At 43.2% G+C, this 21,909-nt stretch overlaps 4 protein-coding genes across 4 annotated transcripts in view; 2 read left to right on the top strand and 2 right to left on the bottom strand.

The window, feature by feature from the left end:
• LOC116459905 (uncharacterized) overlaps nucleotides 1-11,787 on the top strand; it is a 58,690-nt gene extending 46,903 nt beyond the window's left edge. Inside the window, exons 4-5 of the mRNA XM_032140666.2 lie at nucleotides 3,248-3,603; nucleotides 11,406-11,787. Coding sequence (XP_031996557.2) covers nucleotides 3,248-3,603; nucleotides 11,406-11,718 — 669 coding nt within the window. The 3' untranslated portion in view covers nucleotides 11,719-11,787. The remainder of the gene's footprint in view (nucleotides 1-3,247; nucleotides 3,604-11,405) is intronic.
• On the bottom strand, nucleotides 546-1,075 carry LOC116459894 (histone H2B type 1-C/E/F/G/I). The gene has a single exon (XM_032140655.2). It carries the CDS (start codon nucleotides 974-976, stop codon nucleotides 596-598), a length of 381 nt encoding a protein of 126 aa, XP_031996546.1. The 5' UTR covers nucleotides 977-1,075; the 3' UTR covers nucleotides 546-595.
• LOC116459885 (histone H2A type 1-D) lies at nucleotides 1,235-1,747 on the top strand. Its single transcript, XM_032140643.2, has one exon. It carries the CDS (start codon nucleotides 1,286-1,288, stop codon nucleotides 1,676-1,678), a length of 393 nt encoding a protein of 130 aa, XP_031996534.1. The 5' UTR covers nucleotides 1,235-1,285; the 3' UTR covers nucleotides 1,679-1,747.
• Nucleotides 11,788-16,243: 4,456 nt separating the features above from the next.
• Nucleotides 16,244-16,735, bottom strand: LOC116459900 (histone H2B type 1-C/E/F/G/I). Its single transcript, XM_032140661.2, has one exon. The coding sequence runs from the start codon at nucleotides 16,676-16,678 to the stop codon at nucleotides 16,298-16,300; it is 381 nt and encodes a 126-aa protein (XP_031996552.1). The 5' UTR covers nucleotides 16,679-16,735; the 3' UTR covers nucleotides 16,244-16,297.
• Between the last annotated feature and the right edge of the window lie 5,174 nt (nucleotides 16,736-21,909).

The following is a 21,909-nucleotide window of genomic DNA, read 5'->3' as shown; positions in this document are numbered from 1 at the left end:
GTCATTACTCCCAAATGGTATTTTGCCAGTGGCCAAACTTTTCTTTAACTAAACCAAGAACAATTTTGATTATTAGTGCTGCATCCAGGCACCGGTGTTCACATTTTCTGTTTTCATGCACATTACTTTTCTTGCTTTCCTTATATTTTGAAGAATTTGATTACATTATTTTAACCAGCTAAATTCGCCAATGCTGTGATGACTAAACCGGAATTAAGGAAGACATTCCTTTCCCTCGCACTATGTTAGTAGCAAAAAAAAATTAATTTCAAAAGTGCTTTTCTTATGCAACCAGTTTGACAAGGGACACATCACAGCACAACATAAGAAAGATGTGCATATGAGCACAATGGGCCAGCCTTCTAACCAGCACTTGGGGTAAAGCAAACGTGCCACGGTTAAGTACAGCATTTTGCCTTCAACCAGTGAAAAGAACTGTGGTCTAGACCTACACAGCAGCAATCTCCTCAAATCAGGATAAAACCAAACCTGTTGGTGGTAAACACAGAAAATATGCAGGTAATTACAACTCTATAGCTGAAAAAGTGGGTGGCTCTTAAAAGAGCCTTTGGGATTGGGTATGAAGACGTTAGAATTACTTAGAGCTGGTGTACTTGGTGACAGCCTTGGTGCCCTCCGACACAGCGTGCTTGGCCAGCTCCCCGGGCAGCAGCAGGCGCACGGCCGTCTGGATCTCCCTGGAGGTGATGGTTGAGCGCTTGTTGTAATGCGCCAGGCGGGAAGCCTCGCCAGCGATGCGCTCGAAGATATCGTTGACGAAGGAGTTCATGATGCCCATGGCCTTAGATGAAATGCCAGTGTCGGGGTGGACTTGCTTTAGCACCTTGTACACGTACACGGAATAGCTCTCCTTGCGGCTACGCTTGCGCTTCTTACCATCCTTCTTCTGCGCCTTGGTCACCGCCTTTTTGGAGCCCTTCTTTGGGGCAGGAGCGGACTTAGCAGGTTCAGGCATGATAAACACTTCGTCCACAACCTAAAGGGAAATGCAAGTGTCTTCACTCTGCAGCTGGTAATATTTGTAGAGCTCCTATCCTAAACTGGCATTTAAAAGCTTACACATTGATTGGATAAATTGTCTTGTGTGCCTGTGGTATGCAAATTAGGTGATTCTCGCGTTTCTTTGCAATTGGTTGGTTGTTCTAGCCAATCAAATAGCGTTATTTACAATTCGACTTCCAAGTATAATAGTTTCTCACTTGCTAACAAAACTCACTTTTATGTTTTTGTCTTCATTGCTCAACATTGTTTTTGAGGTTTCAAAATGTCCGGACGCGGCAAGCAAGGCGGAAAGGCCCGAGCCAAGGCCAAGACCCGCTCTTCGCGGGCCGGGCTCCAGTTTCCTGTGGGCCGAGTGCACCGCTTGCTCCGCAAGGGCAACTACTCCGAGCGAGTCGGGGCCGGCGCGCCAGTGTATCTGGCGGCGGTGTTGGAGTACCTGACCGCCGAGATCCTGGAGCTGGCGGGCAACGCGGCCCGCGACAACAAGAAGACCCGCATCATCCCCCGACACCTGCAGCTAGCCATCCGCAACGACGAGGAGCTAAACAAGCTGCTGGGTAAAGTCACAATTGCTCAGGGCGGTGTTCTGCCCAACATCCAGGCTGTACTGCTGCCTAAGAAGACTGAGAGCCACCACAAGGCCAAGGGCAAGTAAAACGAGAACTCGCATATTGGCTTTTTGCGGAAGCAATCTTAACCAAAGGCTCTTTTCAGAGCCACCCATGTATTCATTAAAAGGGCTCACATTTTCTCTATGTAAGTACCTATTGCAGTTTTCTTTAATAATTCTTCCACCTATAAGTGGGTGTTCTTACACTATGAACCGTGAAACACCGTCCATTTTAAAGATGCCATAAAAATACTTAAGCAAATTGTCCGGGCGGGGTTGCTCACGCCTGTAATCCCAGGACTTTGGAAGGTCAAGGTGGGCGCATCACAGGGTCAGGAGTTCCAGAACAGCCTAACACGGTGTGAAAACACGTCTCTACTGAAAATACAAAAATTAGCCGGGCGTGGTGGCGCGCGCCTGTAATTTCAGCTACTTAAGAGGTTGAGGCAGGAGAAAAGCTTGAACCCCGGAGGCGCGATCTCGGCTCACTGCAATCCAGTTTGGGCTACAGAGCCATGCTCTATCTCAAAACAAAAACCCAAAAAAGCAAACTAATTAAAATGCAAAGAGACTTTGTGTCACATGTAATTTACATCGATCAATGCAGCAGCTCGTTAGGATTGCAAAGCTGTTAAAAGGCCTGAGAAATAGAGGAGAGAAGTTAATGTTTGTCAGTGTTTACATTTACATACAAATATAGTTAGTGACTTAAAGCAACAGAACCAGAACCAACCTTTTATTGTCTTTTGTATGCATCTTAATGATACGAAATAACCTGTAATTTGTAAAGATTTTTGGGTTTGTTTTTGCAAGCCACTTTCGACTCTACTGAGCTAACCCTAATTAATTATAAATAGGAATACAAACCTACATCCTCTGGAACCAGATGGCCCTTAGGTGGTGTTTCTTAGCACAGTGTTCAGCATGACTAAAAAGGGCACACTGGTCTTTTTGTGCCATTTATAAATTTGGCTTTTTTTTTTTTTTTTTACAGCAGATTACACAAATACCAGTTGAACTTGTAAAAGATAAGAGAGTGCGTTCATGAGGATGTCATATTGTGGTGAAATTAAATATGTTCATGTAGCTTAACATCAGGTTTCAAATTGTTACGTATGAGTTAATAGTCATGGTGCATTTGGAACAAATTATTGAAAATATCTCCAAGTTTAAATAGACAAATCAAGATATGAAATTAGCCTTTCTAAACTAAAGAGGGTAGAAAGAAATCACTTGGCCAATCACAACTAGCGCGCGCCTTTTTAAAACGTTGATCAAAGCCAGTTTCAGCGCCAACATTTGAAAAGAAATTAAGACACGTCATCCTAGTAGCTAGATACAATTTTGCAAAGGAGAATCAAAGTCGGTTTTAAATAAAAGCCAGAAACATGGCACAGAGGCGAAAGGGTTGAAAACCCAGCAGTTAAAGGAGATGGACTGAGGAAAGTTTTAATATTTGGTCTACATGCAGGAGATGTTCTGTCAGGGAATGGACGTCTCCACCAATCGAGCTGCAGGGGAATGGCTGCCTTGTCCAATCAGAACAGGGCTGTCTTTATATATACGGGTAGAAAAGGTTAGCGTTTCGTTTTTTCGTCATTTAGCAGGGTTTAGAAGTTCGCAATGGCTCGTACCAAGCAGACTGCTCGCAAGTCCACCGGTGGGAAGGCGCCACGCAAGCAGCTGGCCACTAAGGCTGCTCGAAAGAGCGCTCCGGCCACCGGCGGCGTGAAGAAGCCCCACCGTTACCGGCCAGGCACTGTGGCTCTGCGCGAGATCCGCCGCTACCAGAAGTCGACAGAGCTGCTGATTCGCAAACTGCCATTCCAGCGTCTGGTCCGTGAGATCGCGCAGGACTTCAAGACCGATCTGCGCTTTCAGAGCTCGGCGGTGATGGCGCTGCAGGAGGCCTGCGAGGCCTACCTGGTGGGGCTCTTTGAGGACACCAACCTATGCGCTATTCACGCCAAGCGAGTGACTATCATGCCCAAGGACATCCAGCTTGCTCGCCGCATTCGTGGGGAGAGGGCGTAAATTGTCGTGTGAATGTGTGCTAACCAAAACCCAAAGGCTCTTTTCAGAGCCAACCACCTTTTCTATAAAAGTTGCTGTGTACTGTTGCTGTCCGTAAACTGGAACCTCTGTTCAGTCAAGGTAAGTAAGCATTCTTACCTCTATCCGTCCCCCTTCCCCTTACGGAATTGGTGTAAAAAGCCTTATTATAATTGGGCAGTTCTTAAAACAGCCTTTAAGGTACTCTAGTTTTAATTTCTCTTTGTTTTGGGGGCCGCTTTCTTAGGCTTGGACACCTCTGGCTTGGGAACTTTCTTGGCCACCTTTGACCAACCAAACTTCTCCAGCAGCCTCCACCCGCAAAAGCCTTTGGGGTCTGCTTAGTACTCTTCGGAATAAGGACGCCCTAAGCTTTCTTGGGCCTCTCGGCTGCCGGGACAGCTGTCTTGGGCATGACTGCAGCGGCTTCTCTGGCCTCGGTCTTGATTTTCCTAACACCGCCTGGTTTAGCTGGAACGAACCCGAGGCGCTGCTCTCGTTAGCACGAAGATGCCCTCGTTTGTTTTCAAGGCCTAACTTTATTCAAATTTTTAAAAATTTGTATTTATTTTTAGGGACGAGGTCTCACTATCTTACCCAGGCTGGCCTCAAAACTCCTCAGCTTGGCAAGGCGAGGTGGCTCAGGCCTGTAATCACAGCACTTTAGGATGCCAAGGCGGGCGGATCACGTTATGTCAAGAGTTCGAGACCAGCCTGTCCAACACATTGAAACTTCGTCTCTACTGAGAATACAAAAATTAGCCGGGTGTGGTGGCACACGCCTGCAGTCCCACCTACATGGAAAGCTGAGGCAGGAGAAGGGCTTGAACCTGGGAGGCGGAAGTTGCAGTGAACCGAGATCGCACCACTGCACCCCAGCCTGGGCAGCAGAGCTAGTCTCCATCAAAAAAAAAAAAAAAAATCCCCAAACACAGACAAAACCACCAAAAACAACTCCTTGGCTTAAGAGATTCTCCCGCTTTGGCATCCCAAAATGCTGAGATTACAAGCGTAGGCCACCGCGAACGGCAAGGCCCGGCTTAATGCAGCCGCTCTTCATATCCTAGCCGCCAACACCTACTTGAGCGCGGCCACAGGCCGCTGCGCTTCTTGGAGGCGGCTGGCTAAGTCATTAGTGATGAACTCACAGAAGGGCCCTGGACTTCTTGCGCTTCACTGCAACTTCGGACTTGCAAACCTTTTTCTTTACTTCAGTCTTTGACTTGGGAGACAGACCAGGAGTCACGGCATGTACAGTTTCGGACATGATTGTGGGTTTGGATATCTAACAGTTAAAAAAAAATCAGGCTGCGAGTGTGTCTGTGATTACGTGTATGTCACACACAGACACGCTGCGCGCTGATTGGTTCCCAGCTCAGTCTTTCAGCTTGGCAGCAACCTAGTCTCAACCCTGTTTCTGAGTTGTGTTTGCTGAAATTCAGAAAAGCAAAATAGTTTAAATTTCCTGAGGAGGAATCACACCAATTCTATTCTACAATGAACTGGAACGGCTAAGGCTTTATGATCTTTACATTTTCTTTCTCTAGTTTTTATTAAGGCAGCCTCGGCCTTTATCAAAAGCTCCAACTTTCAGAGATTCACAATTCAGAGGGACAACTTCTTGGTTTTGATTTAAAATATAAATTCTTCCATTCGTGTCTTCAATTGCTTGCTGTCTTCTAATAATAGCCTACACATTTTTGGCTTCTCATACATTGAACAACTACTTGATTTTCATTGAGATTTAACGAGGAAATCTGTTTTATATTAAAAGAGAAACAACAGGTTCTTTTTGAATTTCTCCACAAGAAGAGCATTACGGATACTTAGAACAACAGCTCTTTCTGATAAAATTAGTTGGGACTGAAAATATTTCATGATAGCTTCTTGTAACTATTTGGACGTTTAGTTAATTTGGGAGGGTTCCAGTAAATGTTCAACGTTTCCTTGGGAAAATGGGAAATACAATGATCAGTGATTCTCCTGATATTGGGACTGTTTGCATAGCTGAACTCAGGAGAGATCCAGGAAAGGTCATAAAACAGAGAGTTTGAGTCGTTTAAGGGTCAAAAAAAATTTTTTTTTTTAATTTTTACTGGGGGAAATTAGTTATTAAAATATTCATAAGTCTTTGGGTTCATGGGTCTGTCATGCTTGGTGACATGGGGAAGATAGACTTTGGCAAAATATTCAAGAACCAGGATCAAGGAATATACACACAAGCACCACACACACACAAAATTCCCTACAGAGAGAAATTTAAAAAACAGCCATGTTTCATATTCAGTACTACATTTCTTGTTTAAACAAGGATATAGGCTTATAGTGATGAAGTACAGCTTATGTTCGATATGAGAAGAAAATGGAGTGATGACAGAAAGTGATTTAACTGATTTTCTTCACTCCTCAATGTCTTGAACATATGCTGATCTTGGGAGCATATACATTTCTATGTTTTACTAAGACTATGAAGGAGATAAATGCTGGGAACAGACAGAGCAAAGCCCAAAAGGTGAGGGTTTCACACTTTTTGATGTCATCAAAATACAAACGACTTCATGTAGCAAATTAAACTAGGACATGAACAAATTAATAAATGTTAATAAAAATTAAAATCAAATGTTTGAGATGAGACATGAGCTAAATATGAATCACATTTACTTTGAGTGTGTATTCACTTTTTTTGGAGCCCATGTATTTCTAATCTTAACATGGCTTTGACCCATTTTATATTTATATTTTATATTTACATTTGATTTCCTGGAGCACCAACAAAGGAAGAACTGACTTGTAGCCTTCCAACTGCAGGAATTCTCTAAGGTACTGTCCTATTTGCCTTCATGGGTTTGTGAGTTAGTTTCTTACAGGTAACTAAAGTCTCTCCCTTCAGGCCTGTCCTCTTGCCTAAGTATCAAACTTGGATTTCTAGATGATTGCTGGATATCTGCTTGTTCATCTTCTATACCAGACTCTCAGTATGACCATCCTCATCTAAGTAGCTTCTGTCTAAGATTGCTGGATATTGGCTTGTTTACGTATATCATACCCTCAACATATCCAACCACATCTAGAAAGCAACCTTTCAAGTGACATTCCTATATATTCTATTCACAGCAACACTATTGCTTTGTTAACTGACACTCCAATTATTCCCTTTCCTTTGTTGCCAAATCCAATCTAAGTTTGGTGAATTCTTCCTAAATCCATCTTTCCTTGTTTATTTGCCTTTTCATGGTTGTAATTCTTGCTCTTCTATCTCTTCTTTGGACTGGCTATTTTTATAGCCTTTTTATGGGTGGCTCCTTTCTCTCATCCCTCTGTGCTGTCATTCATTCTCTTCATTGCTCTGGGTGAAATATTCTTCATATGAGCTTCAAATTTATATGCCCCATCTCCTTGTAGCTTTATGTTTTCTTCACTTAAAAACTGGTTTTCTCTATTCTTATAAGCCGTGAAGAAAAAGCTGGATTCATATAGCTTTAGATTTAAGAATAATCTTAGTATGGCAATCAAACTCTTTTATATGGCCTTAAATCAACAATCTGGCAGTGTGGTTTAGTAGAAGCATGGAGTTTGCAAACATGATGACATGTATTTCAGTCTTCTTTTGCCCCTTAGGAGCTATGTGATCTTGGTCTAATTATACTACCTTGCAGAGTATCTTTTTTCAGTTTTTTTTCTTCTTTTTTTCTCTCTCCCCCACCCTGTTTTAAACTTCAAACTAATCTAATGACATACTTTGAAATTTTTATATTGTTCATTCCCCATCTCTCAAAATAGATGAGATCTCTCTCTGTTTTGAATTCTTACATTGATGTCTTTCTTTCTTTTCTTTCTTTTTTTGAGATGAAATCTCACTCTGTTGCCCAGCCTGGAGTGCAGTGGCGTGATCTTGGCTCACTGCAACCTCCGTCTCCCTAGTTCAAGTGATTCTTCTGCCTCAGCCTACTGAGTAGCTAGGACTACAGGCGCGCGCCACCACGCCCAGCTAATTTTTGTATTTTTAGTAGACACTAGAGACGGGGTTTCACTGTATTGGCCAGGCTGATCTCTAACTCCTGACCCTGTGATCTGCCCGCCTCCGCCTCCCACAGTGCTGCAACTACAGGCATGAGCCATGGCACCAGGCCCCCTACATCGATTTCTTAAAAGGCCATTATAATCTGTTTCGTATTATCTGCATACTTCTCCACTTTTAAATCTTCTTAGTAGTTTACAAACATCTAAAAATACAGATTGGTATTATAGTACAGCATACAAATATTTATGTAAAAAAACTTGCAGAAATACATATAGGGAGTTGTGTGGAACCAGAACATAACTTAAGTGCCCTTAACTTTCCATTTCTTTATTTTGCCTTTATGGCTACTCCCCAAATGATTGTTTTCTGCAGCAGTAGGCCCTGTGCAGTATTGTTGACATAGTAGTGCTTGACTTTTTATTTTTCATTTTAAATGGAATAACCGGGTGAGGCATTATACACCACTGAGGATGCAGATCAGTTATAAAATAGGTAACTCGTTCAAGTTTTCACCATTTAGCTCTCAGTGGCCCATACTATGCCTCTCTTTCTAAGAAAGATTTTATTTTATTTATTTACTTATTTATTTATTGAGATGGAGTCTCACTCTGTCGTCCAGGCTGGAGTGCAGTGGTGCAATCTTGGCTCACTGCAACCTCTGCCTTCCGGGTTCAAGTGATTCTTGTGCCTCAGCATCCCATGTAGCTGGGATTACAAGAGCATGCCACCATGCCCAGCTAATGTTTGTATTTTTAGTAGTGTCAGGGTTTCTCCATGTTACCCAGGCTGCTCTTGAACTGGGCTCAAGTGATCCACCAGCCTTGGCTTCCCAAAGTGGTAGGATTACAGGCATGAGCCACCGCGCCCGGCCAGAATAATATTTATTTATTTTTGAGATGGAGCTTCGCTCTTGTCACCCAGGCTGGAGTGCAGTGACTTAATCTTGTCTCACTATAACTTCTGCCTCCGAGGTTCAAGCAATTCTCTTGCCTCAGCCTCCCAAGTAGCTGGGATTACAGGTATGCACCACCATGCCCAGCTAATGTTTGTATTTTTAGTAGAGACGAGGTTTCATCACATTGGCCAGGCTGGTCTTGACCTCTTGACCTCAGGTGATCCACCCACCTCGGCCTCCCAAAGTGCTGGGATTACAGGCATGAGCCACCTTGCCCCGCGCAGAATAATGGTTTTAAATGCATTAGATAATATATAGGAATGCAAAGTGAAACAATTATATTAGTATGCCATTATCAAATTATAAAAAATCTAAATTGGTGAAATATTAACATCTGTGCTTTTAAATTTTTTATTTTATTTACTTACTGATTTTGAGACAGAGTCTCACTGTTGCCCAGGCTGGAGTGCAATGGTACGATCTTGGCTCAGTGCATCCTCTGCTTCTCAGGTTCAAGCGATTAGCCATCCAAGTAGCTGTGCGCCACCATGCCTGATAAATTTTTGCATTTTTAGTAGAGACATGGTTTTGCCATGTTGGCTAGACTGGTCTCGAACTCCTACCCTCAAGTGATCCTCCCATCTGGGCCTTTCAAAGAGCTGGGATTTACAGGCATAAGCCATGGCCTGGCATATGTCCATTTTAAATTAATACATTAAATAATAGTCTACCCATATGACTAAGATTTATTATAGTTTTGAAGGACTGAGTTTTTTTTTTTTTTTTTTTTTGAGGTGGAGTCTTGCTCTGTCGCCCAGGCTGGAGTGCAGTGGTCTCCGCTCACTGTGAGCTCCGCCTCCCAGGTTCACGCCATTCTCCTGCCTCAGCCTCCCAAGTAGCTGGGACTACAGGTGCCCGCCACCATGTCTGGCTAATTTTTTTGTATTTTTAGTAGAGATGGGGTTTCACTGTGTTAGCCAGGATTGTCTCTGTCTCCTGATCTCGTGATCCTCCTGCCTTTGCCTCCCAAAGTGCTGGGATTACAGGCGTGAGCCACTGCGCCCGGCTTTAGGATTGAGATTTTTAAATGAAATTTTGAGATATTGGCAATGGGAATGTGATATAAATAAAAGCACTTGTCCTGCCAATTACACTGTTTGTTGCCTGAGTTCATACACAGAAAAAATGCTAAGTTTCTGTTGGAGAATAGTAAAAAGAAAAAAAAAAAAGATTTGTCTTTTTTTTTCTATACTCATTCCCAGATCCCCTGAAGACTTTCTATGTATCCCAGGCTAAGAACCTTACTCTGCAATCTTTTCCATGTACCATAAACTAATCAAACAGCAAACAGCTGTGATAAACTTGGTTCTCCTCACAAGTCATGGAAGAAAAGCCAAGTATTCCACCTAAAGGACCTGGAATTTTTATGGGGATTAATGATGAGTTAAGTTTTTAATTATTTATTATTTTGAGGAGTTCTCAAAATCAGATTTTAGCAAATTAGAATACTCTCATCCCTTTAGAAGGGTGAACCTTAAGGATAGGAATTGAAAACACCCACAATATTGTACTATACCATAATTAATGTTTAGTCATTGCTTATTTGGAATCTAGACATTTTTCTAAGCATTTTGATAGGATTATCTCATTTCAACTTAACAAATGCTTACAAGTTAGATTTTTTAAAATACATTTACAACAAGGAAACTTAGTATAGCTTGCCCAGGGTTACCCCTACAGCATGTATGTGGAGCAGGCTGTCTCTATGATAGTTTGGAGGGATACTATGATGCCAATTTGTTGGAGTAATAGAATGTGGTGAATGATGCAGTGCTAGCTACAATCTGTCCATGATTAAAGCCACAATCAAAGCATAAATTTTCATAAATTTCAGCCCAACAAGGTTTTGTTTTACGGATGTACATTGTCTTCAATGGGCCCTCAGTGATCTTATCCTAATTTGACCTCTAAATGTGTAACTTTCATATACTTTTAGTTCCCTCAGTAGCACTATCTAGCCTGCATGCCAAAGAGCCCTGCTTGGTTAACTAGGAATGCATAAATCAATAAAAATAGTCTCAGAGACAATAAAGATATGAGTTGCTTAAAGTACTTGGAAAGCACCTTGTGGTCCGGCGCGGTGGCTCACGCCTGTAATCCCAGCACTTTGGGAGGCCGAGGCAGGTGGATCACAAGGTCAGGAGTTCGAGACCATCTTGGCCTATGGTGAAACCCCGTCTCTACTAAAAAGAATACCAAAATTAGCTGGGCATGGTGGTGGGCTCCTGTAACCCCAGCTACTCGGGAGGCTGAGGCAGAATTGCTTGAACCCGGGAGGCAGAGGATGCAGTGAGCCTAGATTGCGCCACTGCATTCCACCCTGGGCAACAGAGTAAGACCCTGTCTCAAAAAAAAAAAAAAAAAAAGCACCCTGTGAGGGAAACTGTGTGTACTAATTACTTCATATTCCGGAAAAAGTGGGGGACAACTGTCAGGCAGGCTTCTTTGTCGAAAGTTTATGAACTGATGGCTCAGTTAATGGCTGCAAATATAGTATGTGTGTATATATATATATACATATATACGTAGGAGTATTAAATCCCAGCTGAGGCTCTTTTGTTACCTCAGGCCCCTCCTGGTCTCCTCCAGTCTGAGCAGGGAAGAATTGCACAGAAGGGCGGGAACTGACTGTGGTTCCCGCCCCTTCCCATGAGGTTTTCAAACAGGTCCGTCACGCTATTATAAAAGTGCTGCGTGCCTCTGCCAGAGATATTGTGTTACAGACTTAACAGCAGTGCTTTCAGTATGTCAGGCCGCGGTAAGGGCGGAAAGGGCCTAGGTAAAGGTGGCGCGAAGCGTCACCGTAAGGTATTGCGTGACAATATCCAAGGAATCACCAAGCCCGCCATCCGGCGCTTGGCTCGCCGCGGCGGCGTCAAGCGTATTTCTGGCCTCATTTATGAGGAGACTCGCGGAGTTCTGAAGGTTTTCCTGGAAAATGTAATCCGCGATGCTGTCACCTACACGGAGCACGCCAAACGCAAGACGGTCACAGCCATGGACGTGGTGTACGCGCTCAAGCGCCAGGGACGCACTCTGTATGGCTTCGGCGGCTGAGCTTAGCTCGACAGTTAACTACCACAAAACCAACGGCCCTTTTCAGGGCCACCTATCCACTCAGGAGAAAGAGAAGTAGTCACTGCTAAAAATTAATGTAGTTTCACGTGTTTAGTAGATCCGGTTTTCAAGTTAAATTGTTTTATTACGTCTCGGTTTCGTATCTTATTGGCCAGTGAGGATAGTGTATTTTGTTTTATTTTTAAGTTTATTTTCAGTCTTGCTCTGTCGCCCACGCTGGAGTGCAATGGCGTGATCTCGGCGATCTGCAGTCTCCGCCTCCCGGGTTCAAACGATTATTGTGCTTCAGCCTCCTGCGTAGCTGGGGCAACCGGCTTGCGCCACCAACACCCAGCTAATCTTTGTGTTTTTTGCAGCGATGGGTTTTCGCCATGTTGCCCAGGCTGGTCTTGAGCTCCAGCTCAAAAGAGATTTCCCTCCTCGGCCTCCGAAAGTGCTAGGATTACAGGCGTGAGCCACCACGCTTGGCCTGTGTTTTCTGCATTTCTGTAAGGAGGCTGATGGCAAACTGCCGCTAACATTCTGCATGGCTATCAGAGAAACAAGGTAGCAAAACCTGTACCTCAGAAGGCAGGTGGTAAAGGCTGATGCTGCCGTGAAGAATAGTGAAAGAAATGGAGGTAGTTACTAGTTCCTACCGAGGCATTGTTACATGAGAGGAAGACAAAATGGCATTCAGATGGTTATTGGTGTGGGGGGATGGGAGGTGTGTGAGAGGCACTTGACTGGCAAATACAATCTTTAAAGAAGAAAGTAGTAATTACCGTGAGAAAAACAACCGTGGAAGTACATAAGATTCAACATTTTTTAGTGGAATGGGGAGAGGCCAACTTGTTTGTCTCTTCCTCTGAGCTGCCTTCCATCCAGATCTACTGGTTTTCTATTGTTGAATTTAAAAGGACTTTATGTACCCGTGGCCAATTTAAAGGTATGTTGAACGAGTTCTTTTTTTGTTGTCGTTTTATCTTAAATAGTCTTAGACTTTATTATTAACACAAATCATTTTACCTTAAATCATAGATCAGGTTACTGTGGGTGCATGAATGGGCGTTTAAAACCGAGGTTGTCATGATTAAATTCACACCTTCTTTCCCTTTACACCTCAGGAAATGAGACAAAAATAAGTAAGCCATTCTCTAGTGGGTTACTCCAGTCCTTACAATCTCAGGACTATCAGTATGCCACTGTATTATTCGCTGTCCTCAAAATGGATTTTAATTTGTGGAGAATATTGAGTAAACCCTCATTTTTCCAATGAAGTTTTTTCACTTTATCATAATAAAGAGAAAGCTAGACAGGTGGCTATCTAGCAAGAGACATTTCCTAGTCTTTCTGGGAGCAGATGTAAGCATGTGGCTACATTATTTCCAACACAGGTGAGACACATAGAAAAGTTACTACCAGGTCTGGGCTTTGAAACTTCCATGTTACCTTCTTCCCCAACTATAATGGTATTGATTTCATTTTGAGCAATTAGAGAACATCAGGCCCTAGGAGATGACAGAAGATTGACTTGGAATGAACAAAATTTCCTGATTGATCACAAGGAGCAGAGCTGCTTCACAAAGCTGGACTAATCACAATAGATTTGTTCCATGAAACAAAAATATCTGTCTTTAAGCTTATTTATTGTTGAGTCTCTTTGTAAGCAGCATAACTTTATCACACAAAATTCAGTTTTGTTACTAAACTTATTTAGTATTGTGGAACAGCCTTCCATTGACCTGAAAGCTCTTTACAGAAAAGCCGATGCCAAATGAGCCTGTCAACTTGGTATCACCTCTGTTGTGTTCCATTACAGACAGAACAGAGTGGGGCTAATTACAAGTTAGAGATTAGGCAAGGCACATGGCTCACACCTGTAACCCCAGCTCTTTGGGAGGCCAAGGTGTGTGGATCACTTGAGGTCAGGAGTTTGGGACTCGCCTGGCCAACATGGAGAAACCTCGTCTCTAATAAAAATACAAAAATTAGCTGGGCATTCTGGCACACGCTTGTAGTCCCAGCAGCTTCGGGGTCACAGAGTGAGACTCTATCTCAAAAAAAAAAAAAAAAAAAAGTTATCAATGGATAGACTAGATAGTCTATATGTCTTCAGCAGTGGTAACCTGTATATTTCAATGGGCTGACTTCCCTTAAAGAGTGGTTCTGCCAGGCACGGTGGCTCTCACCTGTAATCCCGGCACTTTGGGAGGGCAAGGCAGGCGGATCACCTGAGGTTGGGAGTTCGAGAACACCCTGACCAACATGGAGAAACCCTGTCTCTACTAAAAATAAAAACCTAGCTGGGCATGGTGGCGCATCCATGTAACCCCAGCTACTCAGGAGGCTGAGGCAGGAAAATCGCTTGAACCCAGGAGGCAGAGGTTGTGGTGAGCCAAGATCGTGTCATTGCACTCCAGCCTGGGCAATGAGAGCGAAACTCTGTATCAAAAAAAAAAAAAAAATAGAGTAGTTTGTAGTAATAGATGGATCAAAAACTCCTTTGAGAATCTGTTGAAAATAGACATATGAACATAGACATTTTATGAGGCTCATTTATTCTCAGAAACTCAAGGAACTCCCAGGGCTCCATGGATTCCTGTCAACAACCAGAAGTCTAGGATTTCAGGGTCTGAGACCTAGAGATCCCAAATTTAAAGATAGAGAGGAATCGCAGACATAATACTAAATAATACATTGAACAGGAGTGAGTTTGTTACCATTTACTGAGTGAAATAGACCTATATATTCTTCTTCTTCTTTTTTTTTTTTTTTTTTGAGATGGAATTTCTGTCACCCACGCTGGAGTGCAGTGGTGTGATCTCAGCTCACTGCAGTCTCCGCCTCCTGGGTTCAAGCAATTCTGTTCTTCTGCCTCAGCCTCCCAAGTAGCGGGGACTACAGGCCTGTGCCACTATGCTCAGCTAATTTTTGTATTTTTAATATAGACAGGGTTTTGCCATGTTGGACAACCTGGTCTTGAAATCCCGACCTCAGATGATCCTCCCTCCTTGGCCTCTGAAAGTGCTGGGATTACAGGCGTGAGCCACCATGCCCAGTCTATTATCTCTCTTCCTTCACTAGGATATGAGCCTCAGAAGAGCAGTCTCTTGTCTGTCTTGCTCACTGAATTATTTCAATGCCTGGCACAAAGGGAACGCAATCAGTATTCGATGAAATACTGAATGAAATCCCTTCAACTACTCTCCGATTTGTTTATTGTATCCTCTGCTCCATTACTCCTGCCATTTCTTTGGCTTGAAACTTTATCCTCCTTCAACATCCTTATTTCCCTCCACTGCATCCAGTCTCCTGACGCCGGAAGCATATTCCTAGAACTAGTTATAATTTTGTTAGTCCTTGCTCACAAGCTTTCTATAACTTTATTGTCTGCAAAACAAATCTAAACTTCATTGTTTGACATTCAGACTCTTCACAATCTTCTCCCACATGTTTATCACAAGAAAACTCCATGTGAGCAGGAGGTTTGGTTAGCATATTCTTTATCTCAGCCATCTCCTTTATTTAACAAGCTCCCCAGGTGATTCTGATGCGCACACTGAAGTCTGAGAACCACTCTTCTCAGTACAAAAGTCCTCAGTACAAAATTCGCTGCTTGGCACTTGAATGTGAAGGAATGACTATCCATTTTCAACCTACTGGATATTCCTTCCATCCACCTTCGCCTGGAAGGTGCTTGTATCAGGCAGTGCAGATGCCTCCTCCCCAAAAGTCATTTCCCCTCCTTTCTTCCTAATACAACTTTATTTCTTTGTTCCCTGACTTGGTCTCCAGAGAAGGCAGAGTTCCCCCTACCCTCAGGGATCTGATTAATTTGACTACACCTATCCTAAAGATCACATGCCCCTTATTAATTATTGGGTTGGGGATAGGTATATAGTCAGTTTTTGTGATTAGGAGAATCCTTAACAATGGAGACCCGACTTCTCTAAGAACATGATTAAGATGAGATGGGGATTGTCGATCAATGAACAATGTGTGTATGTGTGTTTCTGTGCGAGCGCGAGTGTGGTTGCACACTGAGAATTGTTCAAGTCTAATTGGTGAAACCAGTCAGGTCGTGGAGGTGAGGCCGTGGAGGGAAAAGGGTTTTATTTTTTCCTTTAGAACCTAAAATAAAAATCCAAATTAAGACCATTTTGAAGTAATTGAGGAAAAAAAGGAAAAAAGCAAATTCAACATTAAGAACTACTTGAGAGCAGCAGTCTCCTTTCCTCCTTCCCCACCCCCGCTCCAGCCCCCCATAATATGGGCTTCTTTGGTAAAACCCGTATTTTTAAGGATTCTTGAGAAACGAAGTTCCTCTTCATAGAGCAAAACTATCAAATTACTATTGCCTCTTAGGTGCTATCGAGTGATACCTCATAAAACACGGAAACCAGAGTTTCATAAAGCCACCAGCCCAGACAGTGCCATTTTAAGTTTTAAAAACATGCCTATTTCAGCTGCAGGAGTTTCTAGTATCTTCACATGTCAGTATATAGCTCCAATTGTGAAAAGGTGAGTGGCTCTGAAAAGAGCCTTTGGGTTTACTAAGGCAGTTGCAGGGCCAAGTTTACTTGGAGCTGGTGTACTTGGTGACGGCCTTGGTGCCCTCCGACACAGCGTGCTTGGCAAGCTCACCGGGAAGCAGCAGTCGCACGGCCGTCTGGATCTCCCTGGAAGTGATGGTCGAGCGCTTGTTGTAATGCGCCAGGCGGGAAGCCTCGCCGGCGATGCGCTCGAAGATATCGTTGACAAAGGAATTCATGATCCCCATGGCTTTGGAGGAGATGCCGGTGTCGGGGTGGACCTGTTTCAGCACCTTGTACACGTATACGGAGTAGCTCTCCTTGCGGCTGCGCTTGCGCTTCTTGCCGTCCTTCTTCTGCGCCTTGGTCACGGCCTTCTTGGAGCCCTTCTTCGGGGCAGGAGCGGATTTCGCTGGCTCGGGCATACTATCTTTGCTGTTCTGCAGGTAGGAATGAAAACGAAGTGTACATCTCCTGATCCTCGGAATTTGTAGACAATGTTATGTAAATGAAGATTTAGTTTCTCCATCTCTGATTCGTTATTTTGTCGTGAAGTCTGCATGCAAATGAAGGAGCCTAGGTCTACTCTCCCATTGGTCATATCCTGAGAGCAGTTTTCGAGCACGGGCCACCTAATTAACGTTTTATATAACAAGTTCCTACCATTGCAAACAATTCAGATTAGTTTACTTATTTTATAAACTGGAAGTTGCTCTCCTCTATGCTTTTAAATGCCAGGGACACAAAGCTCCTGGCGCAGTTACGTCTTCGAATTGAAAGGTCGGTTTAAAAGCTCCTGGAAAAGCTATGCCTTGACATTCAGATGTAGATTCTGGAGCAGCAGGAGAGACCTGAAAAAGGCAAGCTAGGCGACCGGCGATCACCCACACAATCCCGAGAACAGTGTTTCCCACTTTTTACAGAATGCACAAACACATCGTGAAAATAAAGGGCAGGCACAATAAAGCTCCGGAGAAAACAACAACAACAAGAAAGTAAATAGCATCTCTTGAAGAGAGCTAAGACAGGAAAGAATGTCTTAGCCAAAATGGCTACAGTCCTTAATGGAAAAGCAAGTCACACCTAGTTTAGCCCTACAGCGAGGATCAGAAATAAATCTTCAGTCTAACTAGTGAAAATATTTTTTAAAGAATTAAAATGAAAGCCTGCTATTTAACAAACAGCTTTACTTTCAAGTTAATGTTATTATCTTTGGCTAAAGCCCGCTGCTTAGCTAACTTCAGTTTAAGAAACTGTTCTTCTTAAATTTGACTGTCCTTTTTAAGCCCCCCCTTCTTCACCCCACGCTCCCCAGCCCCCTAGCCCCTCTCCTCTCCTGCCACCATTCCCACTTCCTGGGCCCTAAGTCTCCAGGAATGAAGGTGCTGCGCAAAAAGTATTCCGCTCTGTGGGTTAGCATCTAACAAAAGTGTACTCGGAATTTATTGTGTCTTATCTTTGTTTCACAAAATAATTTGTTGTTCTCACTTCAGTGATGACGAGAAAACCTTAAAATCTGTTTAACATCTTTTTAAAAAAATTTTCTATGTAGCTAATGTAGCAGTGTTCAGAATAATAGCTAATGTGCTTTATTTGTATTTATTTAATCAAAAAATCTTGGGCGGGGCGCAGTGGCGCACGCCTGTATTCCTAGCACTTTGGGAGGCCGAGGCGGGTGGATCACCTGAGGGCAGGAGTTCGAGACCAGCCTGACCAACATGGTGAAACCCCGTCTCTACTAAATACAAAAACTTAGCTGAGTAGGGTGACGCATGCCTGTCATCCCAGCTACTTGGGAGGCTGAGGCAGGAGAATCGCTTGAACCCGGGAGGTGGGGGTTGCAGTGAGCTGAGATGGCACCATTGTACTCCAGCCTGGGCAACCAGAGCAAAACTCCTTCTAAAAAAAAAAAAAAAAATGGCTAGGCGCGGTGGCTCACGCCTGTAATCCCAGCACTTTGGGAGGCCAAGGCGGGTGGATCGCTTGAGGCCAGGAGTTTGAGAACAGCCTAGCAAATATGATGATACCCTGTTTCTACTAAAAATACCAAGATTAGCCCAGCGTGGTGACACATGCCTGCAATTCCAGCCACTTGGGAGGTTGAGGAAGGAGAATTGCTTGAACCCGGGAGGTGGAGGTTGCAGTGAGCCAAGATTGTGTGCTTCTGCACTCCTCCCTGGGAGACAGAGTGAGACCCTGTCTCAAGAAAAAAAAAAATTTTTTTTTTTAGAGAAGGGGATCTCACTATATTGCCCAGGCATCCTCCCATCTTAGCCTCCCCAGTCACTGAAATTACAGGTGTCAGACCCCAAGCCTGGCCCTACATTTTGTCTTAATCAATCTTATTTTTTTTTTTTTTTTGAGACAGAGTCTTGCTCTGTTGCCCAGGCTGGAGTGCAGTGGCGAGATCTCGGCTCACTGCAAGCTCCGCCTCCTGGGTTCACACCATTCTCCTGCCTCAGCCTCCCGAGTAGCTGGGACTACAGGCGCCTGCCACTGCGCCAGGCTAATTTTTTTTTTTTTTTTTGTATTTTTAGTAGAGACGGGGTTTCACCGTGTTAGCCAGGATGGTCTCGATCTCCTGACCTCGTGATCCGCCTGCCTCAGCCTCCCAAAGTGCTGGGATTACAGGCGTGAGCCACTGCGCCCGGCTATCAATCTTATTTTTGTTTTTGTTTGTTTTTTGGTTTTTCTTGGTTTAAATATCTAAGAATGGATCCATAAATTGTAATTCATTTAATTTTGCCTAATTTATCTTCACGTAATTGGAATCACAAGCTGTATATAATTTTATGATGTTTTTTATCCAAAGCAATGTTTTTGAGATTCATTCATGTTCATATATGTTACTCCAGTACCATCATTTCATTATTTTAAATAGCTAAATATATAGTAACACTGGTTTATTTAATTTATTATAACAGACCTTCATATTGTATCTATCTGGGATTATCGAGATCATTACTTCTGTGAACTTTCTTGCACATGTTTCCTGGTGTAGATGTGCACACATTTCTCTAGTATATATGTAACAAGGTGAGAGGCTGGTTGAGACATTCACATAGAGCTGCTCAGGGTGAAGATACATCTACAGATCTAGAGCTCAAGGCTGAAGCCTGGCATAGAAAAATGGCAGGCCACCCTGCCATCCCTCAACCCTAAATGTCTTTGCAAGGTTTGAATAATTGTCCCTTAAACCATCATAAATACCGACCATAAAAATATCTGGATGGAGAGAACCATTTTGCATTTCCTATTTCTCACTAGGTAATATTTTTTTTTCAGCTTCCGAGTTCCCTTCCCTGCCCTGCCCTGCCCTCCCATCCCTTCCCCTTCCCTTCCCTTTGTGGGCATGGTGGCACACGCCTGCAGTAGCTTGATCTCAGCTCACTGCAACCTCTGCCTCCTGTATTCAAGCAATTCTTGTGCCTTGGCCTCCTCAGTAACTGGAGTTACATGCATATGCCACCATGTCTGGCTAATTTTTATATTTTAGTACAGATGAGGTTTCACTATGCTAGCCAGGCTGCTCTCGAATTGCACACCTCCAGTGATCCGCCCACCTTGGCCTCCCAAAATGCTGGGATTACAGGTGTGAGCCACCACTCTTGGTCGGGCCTGATTAATCTTTTAAAGATATTTTGATTCGACCCAGAAATCCCATTACTGAATACATACCCAAAGGAATATAAATCATTCAACTATAAAGACACATGCACACATATGTTTATTGCAGCACTATTTATAATAGCAAAGACATGGAACCAACCCAAATGCCCACAAATGATAGACTGGTTTAAGAAAGTGTGGTGCATATACAATATGGAATGCTAAGCAGCCATAAAAAGGAATGAGATCATGTCCTTTTCAGGGACAAGGATGGAGCTGGGAGCCATTATCCTCAGCAAACTAGTGCAGGAACAGAAAACCAAATACTTTATGTTCTCACTTATAAGTGGTAGCTAAACAATGAAAAATTATGAACATGGGAGAGGAACAACACAGAGTAGGGCCTGTTGGAGAGGTAGGGGGAGGGAGAGCATCAGGATAAATAGCTAATGCATGCTGGGCTTAATACCTAGGTGATGGGTTGATAGGTGCAGCAAACCACCATGGCACATGTTTACCTACGTAACAAACCTACACATCCTGCACATGTATCCTGGAACTTAAAATAAAATAAAATAGAAAAAGAAAAAAAAAAGATATTTTGATTGCTATTGGTGATAAGATCTTTAAAAACAAAATCCTATGAATTAAATCTGTTCATTTTATCCTGGAAATTATGTAGAGATGGATTAGTGAATTTTAATCTTATTAGATTAGTTGCCTTCATTGATAAGATAAATTGCATGAATTTCTTTTTTAAATAATTCAATCAACACAGATAAAGCATCAGTAATGAAAATTTTCGGTGTTAATTCAGGTAGGATTTGGTTGTTTAAGTTAAAGAAACAAAATGAATGACAACCCTACAGAAATGTAAGATCGAAGAGGGCAGGAATTTTTGCTTGTTTTGTCCATTGATGTATATCTAGCACTTAGAATAGTGCCTGGCACATAGTACATTCACATAAACATGTGAAAGGTGGCAGAATATTCCAGATTACAATATGCCACTGTGGCATAAGGATTATTTTGAGCTAAAGGGACTTAAAAACAGCAGATGCAAGAGGGATGCTCTTGTAGCAGGACGAGCCACAGACAAAACCTCTCAGACACCCAGTTGTAGAAGGAAGGGCTTTATTCAGCTGGGAGCATCAGCAAGCTACTGCCTTAAAATCTGAGCTCTCCGAGTGCACAATTTCTGTCCCTTTTAAGGGCTCACAACACTAAAGATTACACATGAAAGGGTCATGATTGATTTGAGCAAACAGGGGTTACGTGACAGGGGCTACATGTACTGGTGGTCAGAGAGAAACAGAACAGGGCAGGGAGTTTCACAATGTTCTTCTATACAATGTCTGGAATCTATGAATAACATTGGTTTCTAGTTATGAGTTGATTTTTAACTACTGGGTTTAGGCCAGGCAGGCCCAGGCCTGGTTTCGGGCCTGGCGCCAGGCTGCCTGTCTTTGGTTTTACTTCCTTGTTGTTTTTTCTTAAAACAGGTACTGAGTATAAAACAATATAAAATAATATGAGAGGGTCTTTCTCTTCCTTCACTCTGATCTCCCATTTTTCTTCCTAGGAGATAAAACCTCCCTATAGAAGATGTCCTCCCTGGCTGGGTGCAGTGGCTCACGCCTGTAATCCCAGCACTTTGGGAGACTGAAGCTGGCAAATCATGAGGTCAAGAGATCGAGACAAAAATTAGCTGGGCATGGTGGCACGTGCCGGTAGTCCCAGCTACTTGGGAGGCTGAGGCAGGAGAATCGCTTGAACCAAGCTTGGCTAATTTTAGTCGTTTTAGTAGAGATGGGGTTTCACCATATTGGCCAGGATGGTCTGGATCTCATGACCTCATGATCTGCCCGCCTCAGCCTCCCAAAGTGCTGGGATTACAGGCCTGATCCACCATGCCTGACCCATGAGTCTTATTTAAATCACATATGATGAAGGGTGGTTTTTGCAGTAAGCCATTTTTGGAATAAAAGAAGATGGGGAGGATTTTGTTAACCATTGCTGTTTTTTTTTTTATCACAGAGCTCAGATA

This window comes from Hylobates moloch, unplaced genomic scaffold (genome assembly GCF_009828535.3).
Source record: "Hylobates moloch isolate HMO894 unplaced genomic scaffold, HMol_V3 SCAFFOLD_20, whole genome shotgun sequence".
NCBI classification, from domain to species: Eukaryota; Metazoa; Chordata; class Mammalia; order Primates; family Hylobatidae; genus Hylobates; species Hylobates moloch.
This window is presented reverse-complemented; position numbering and strand designations above follow the sequence as displayed.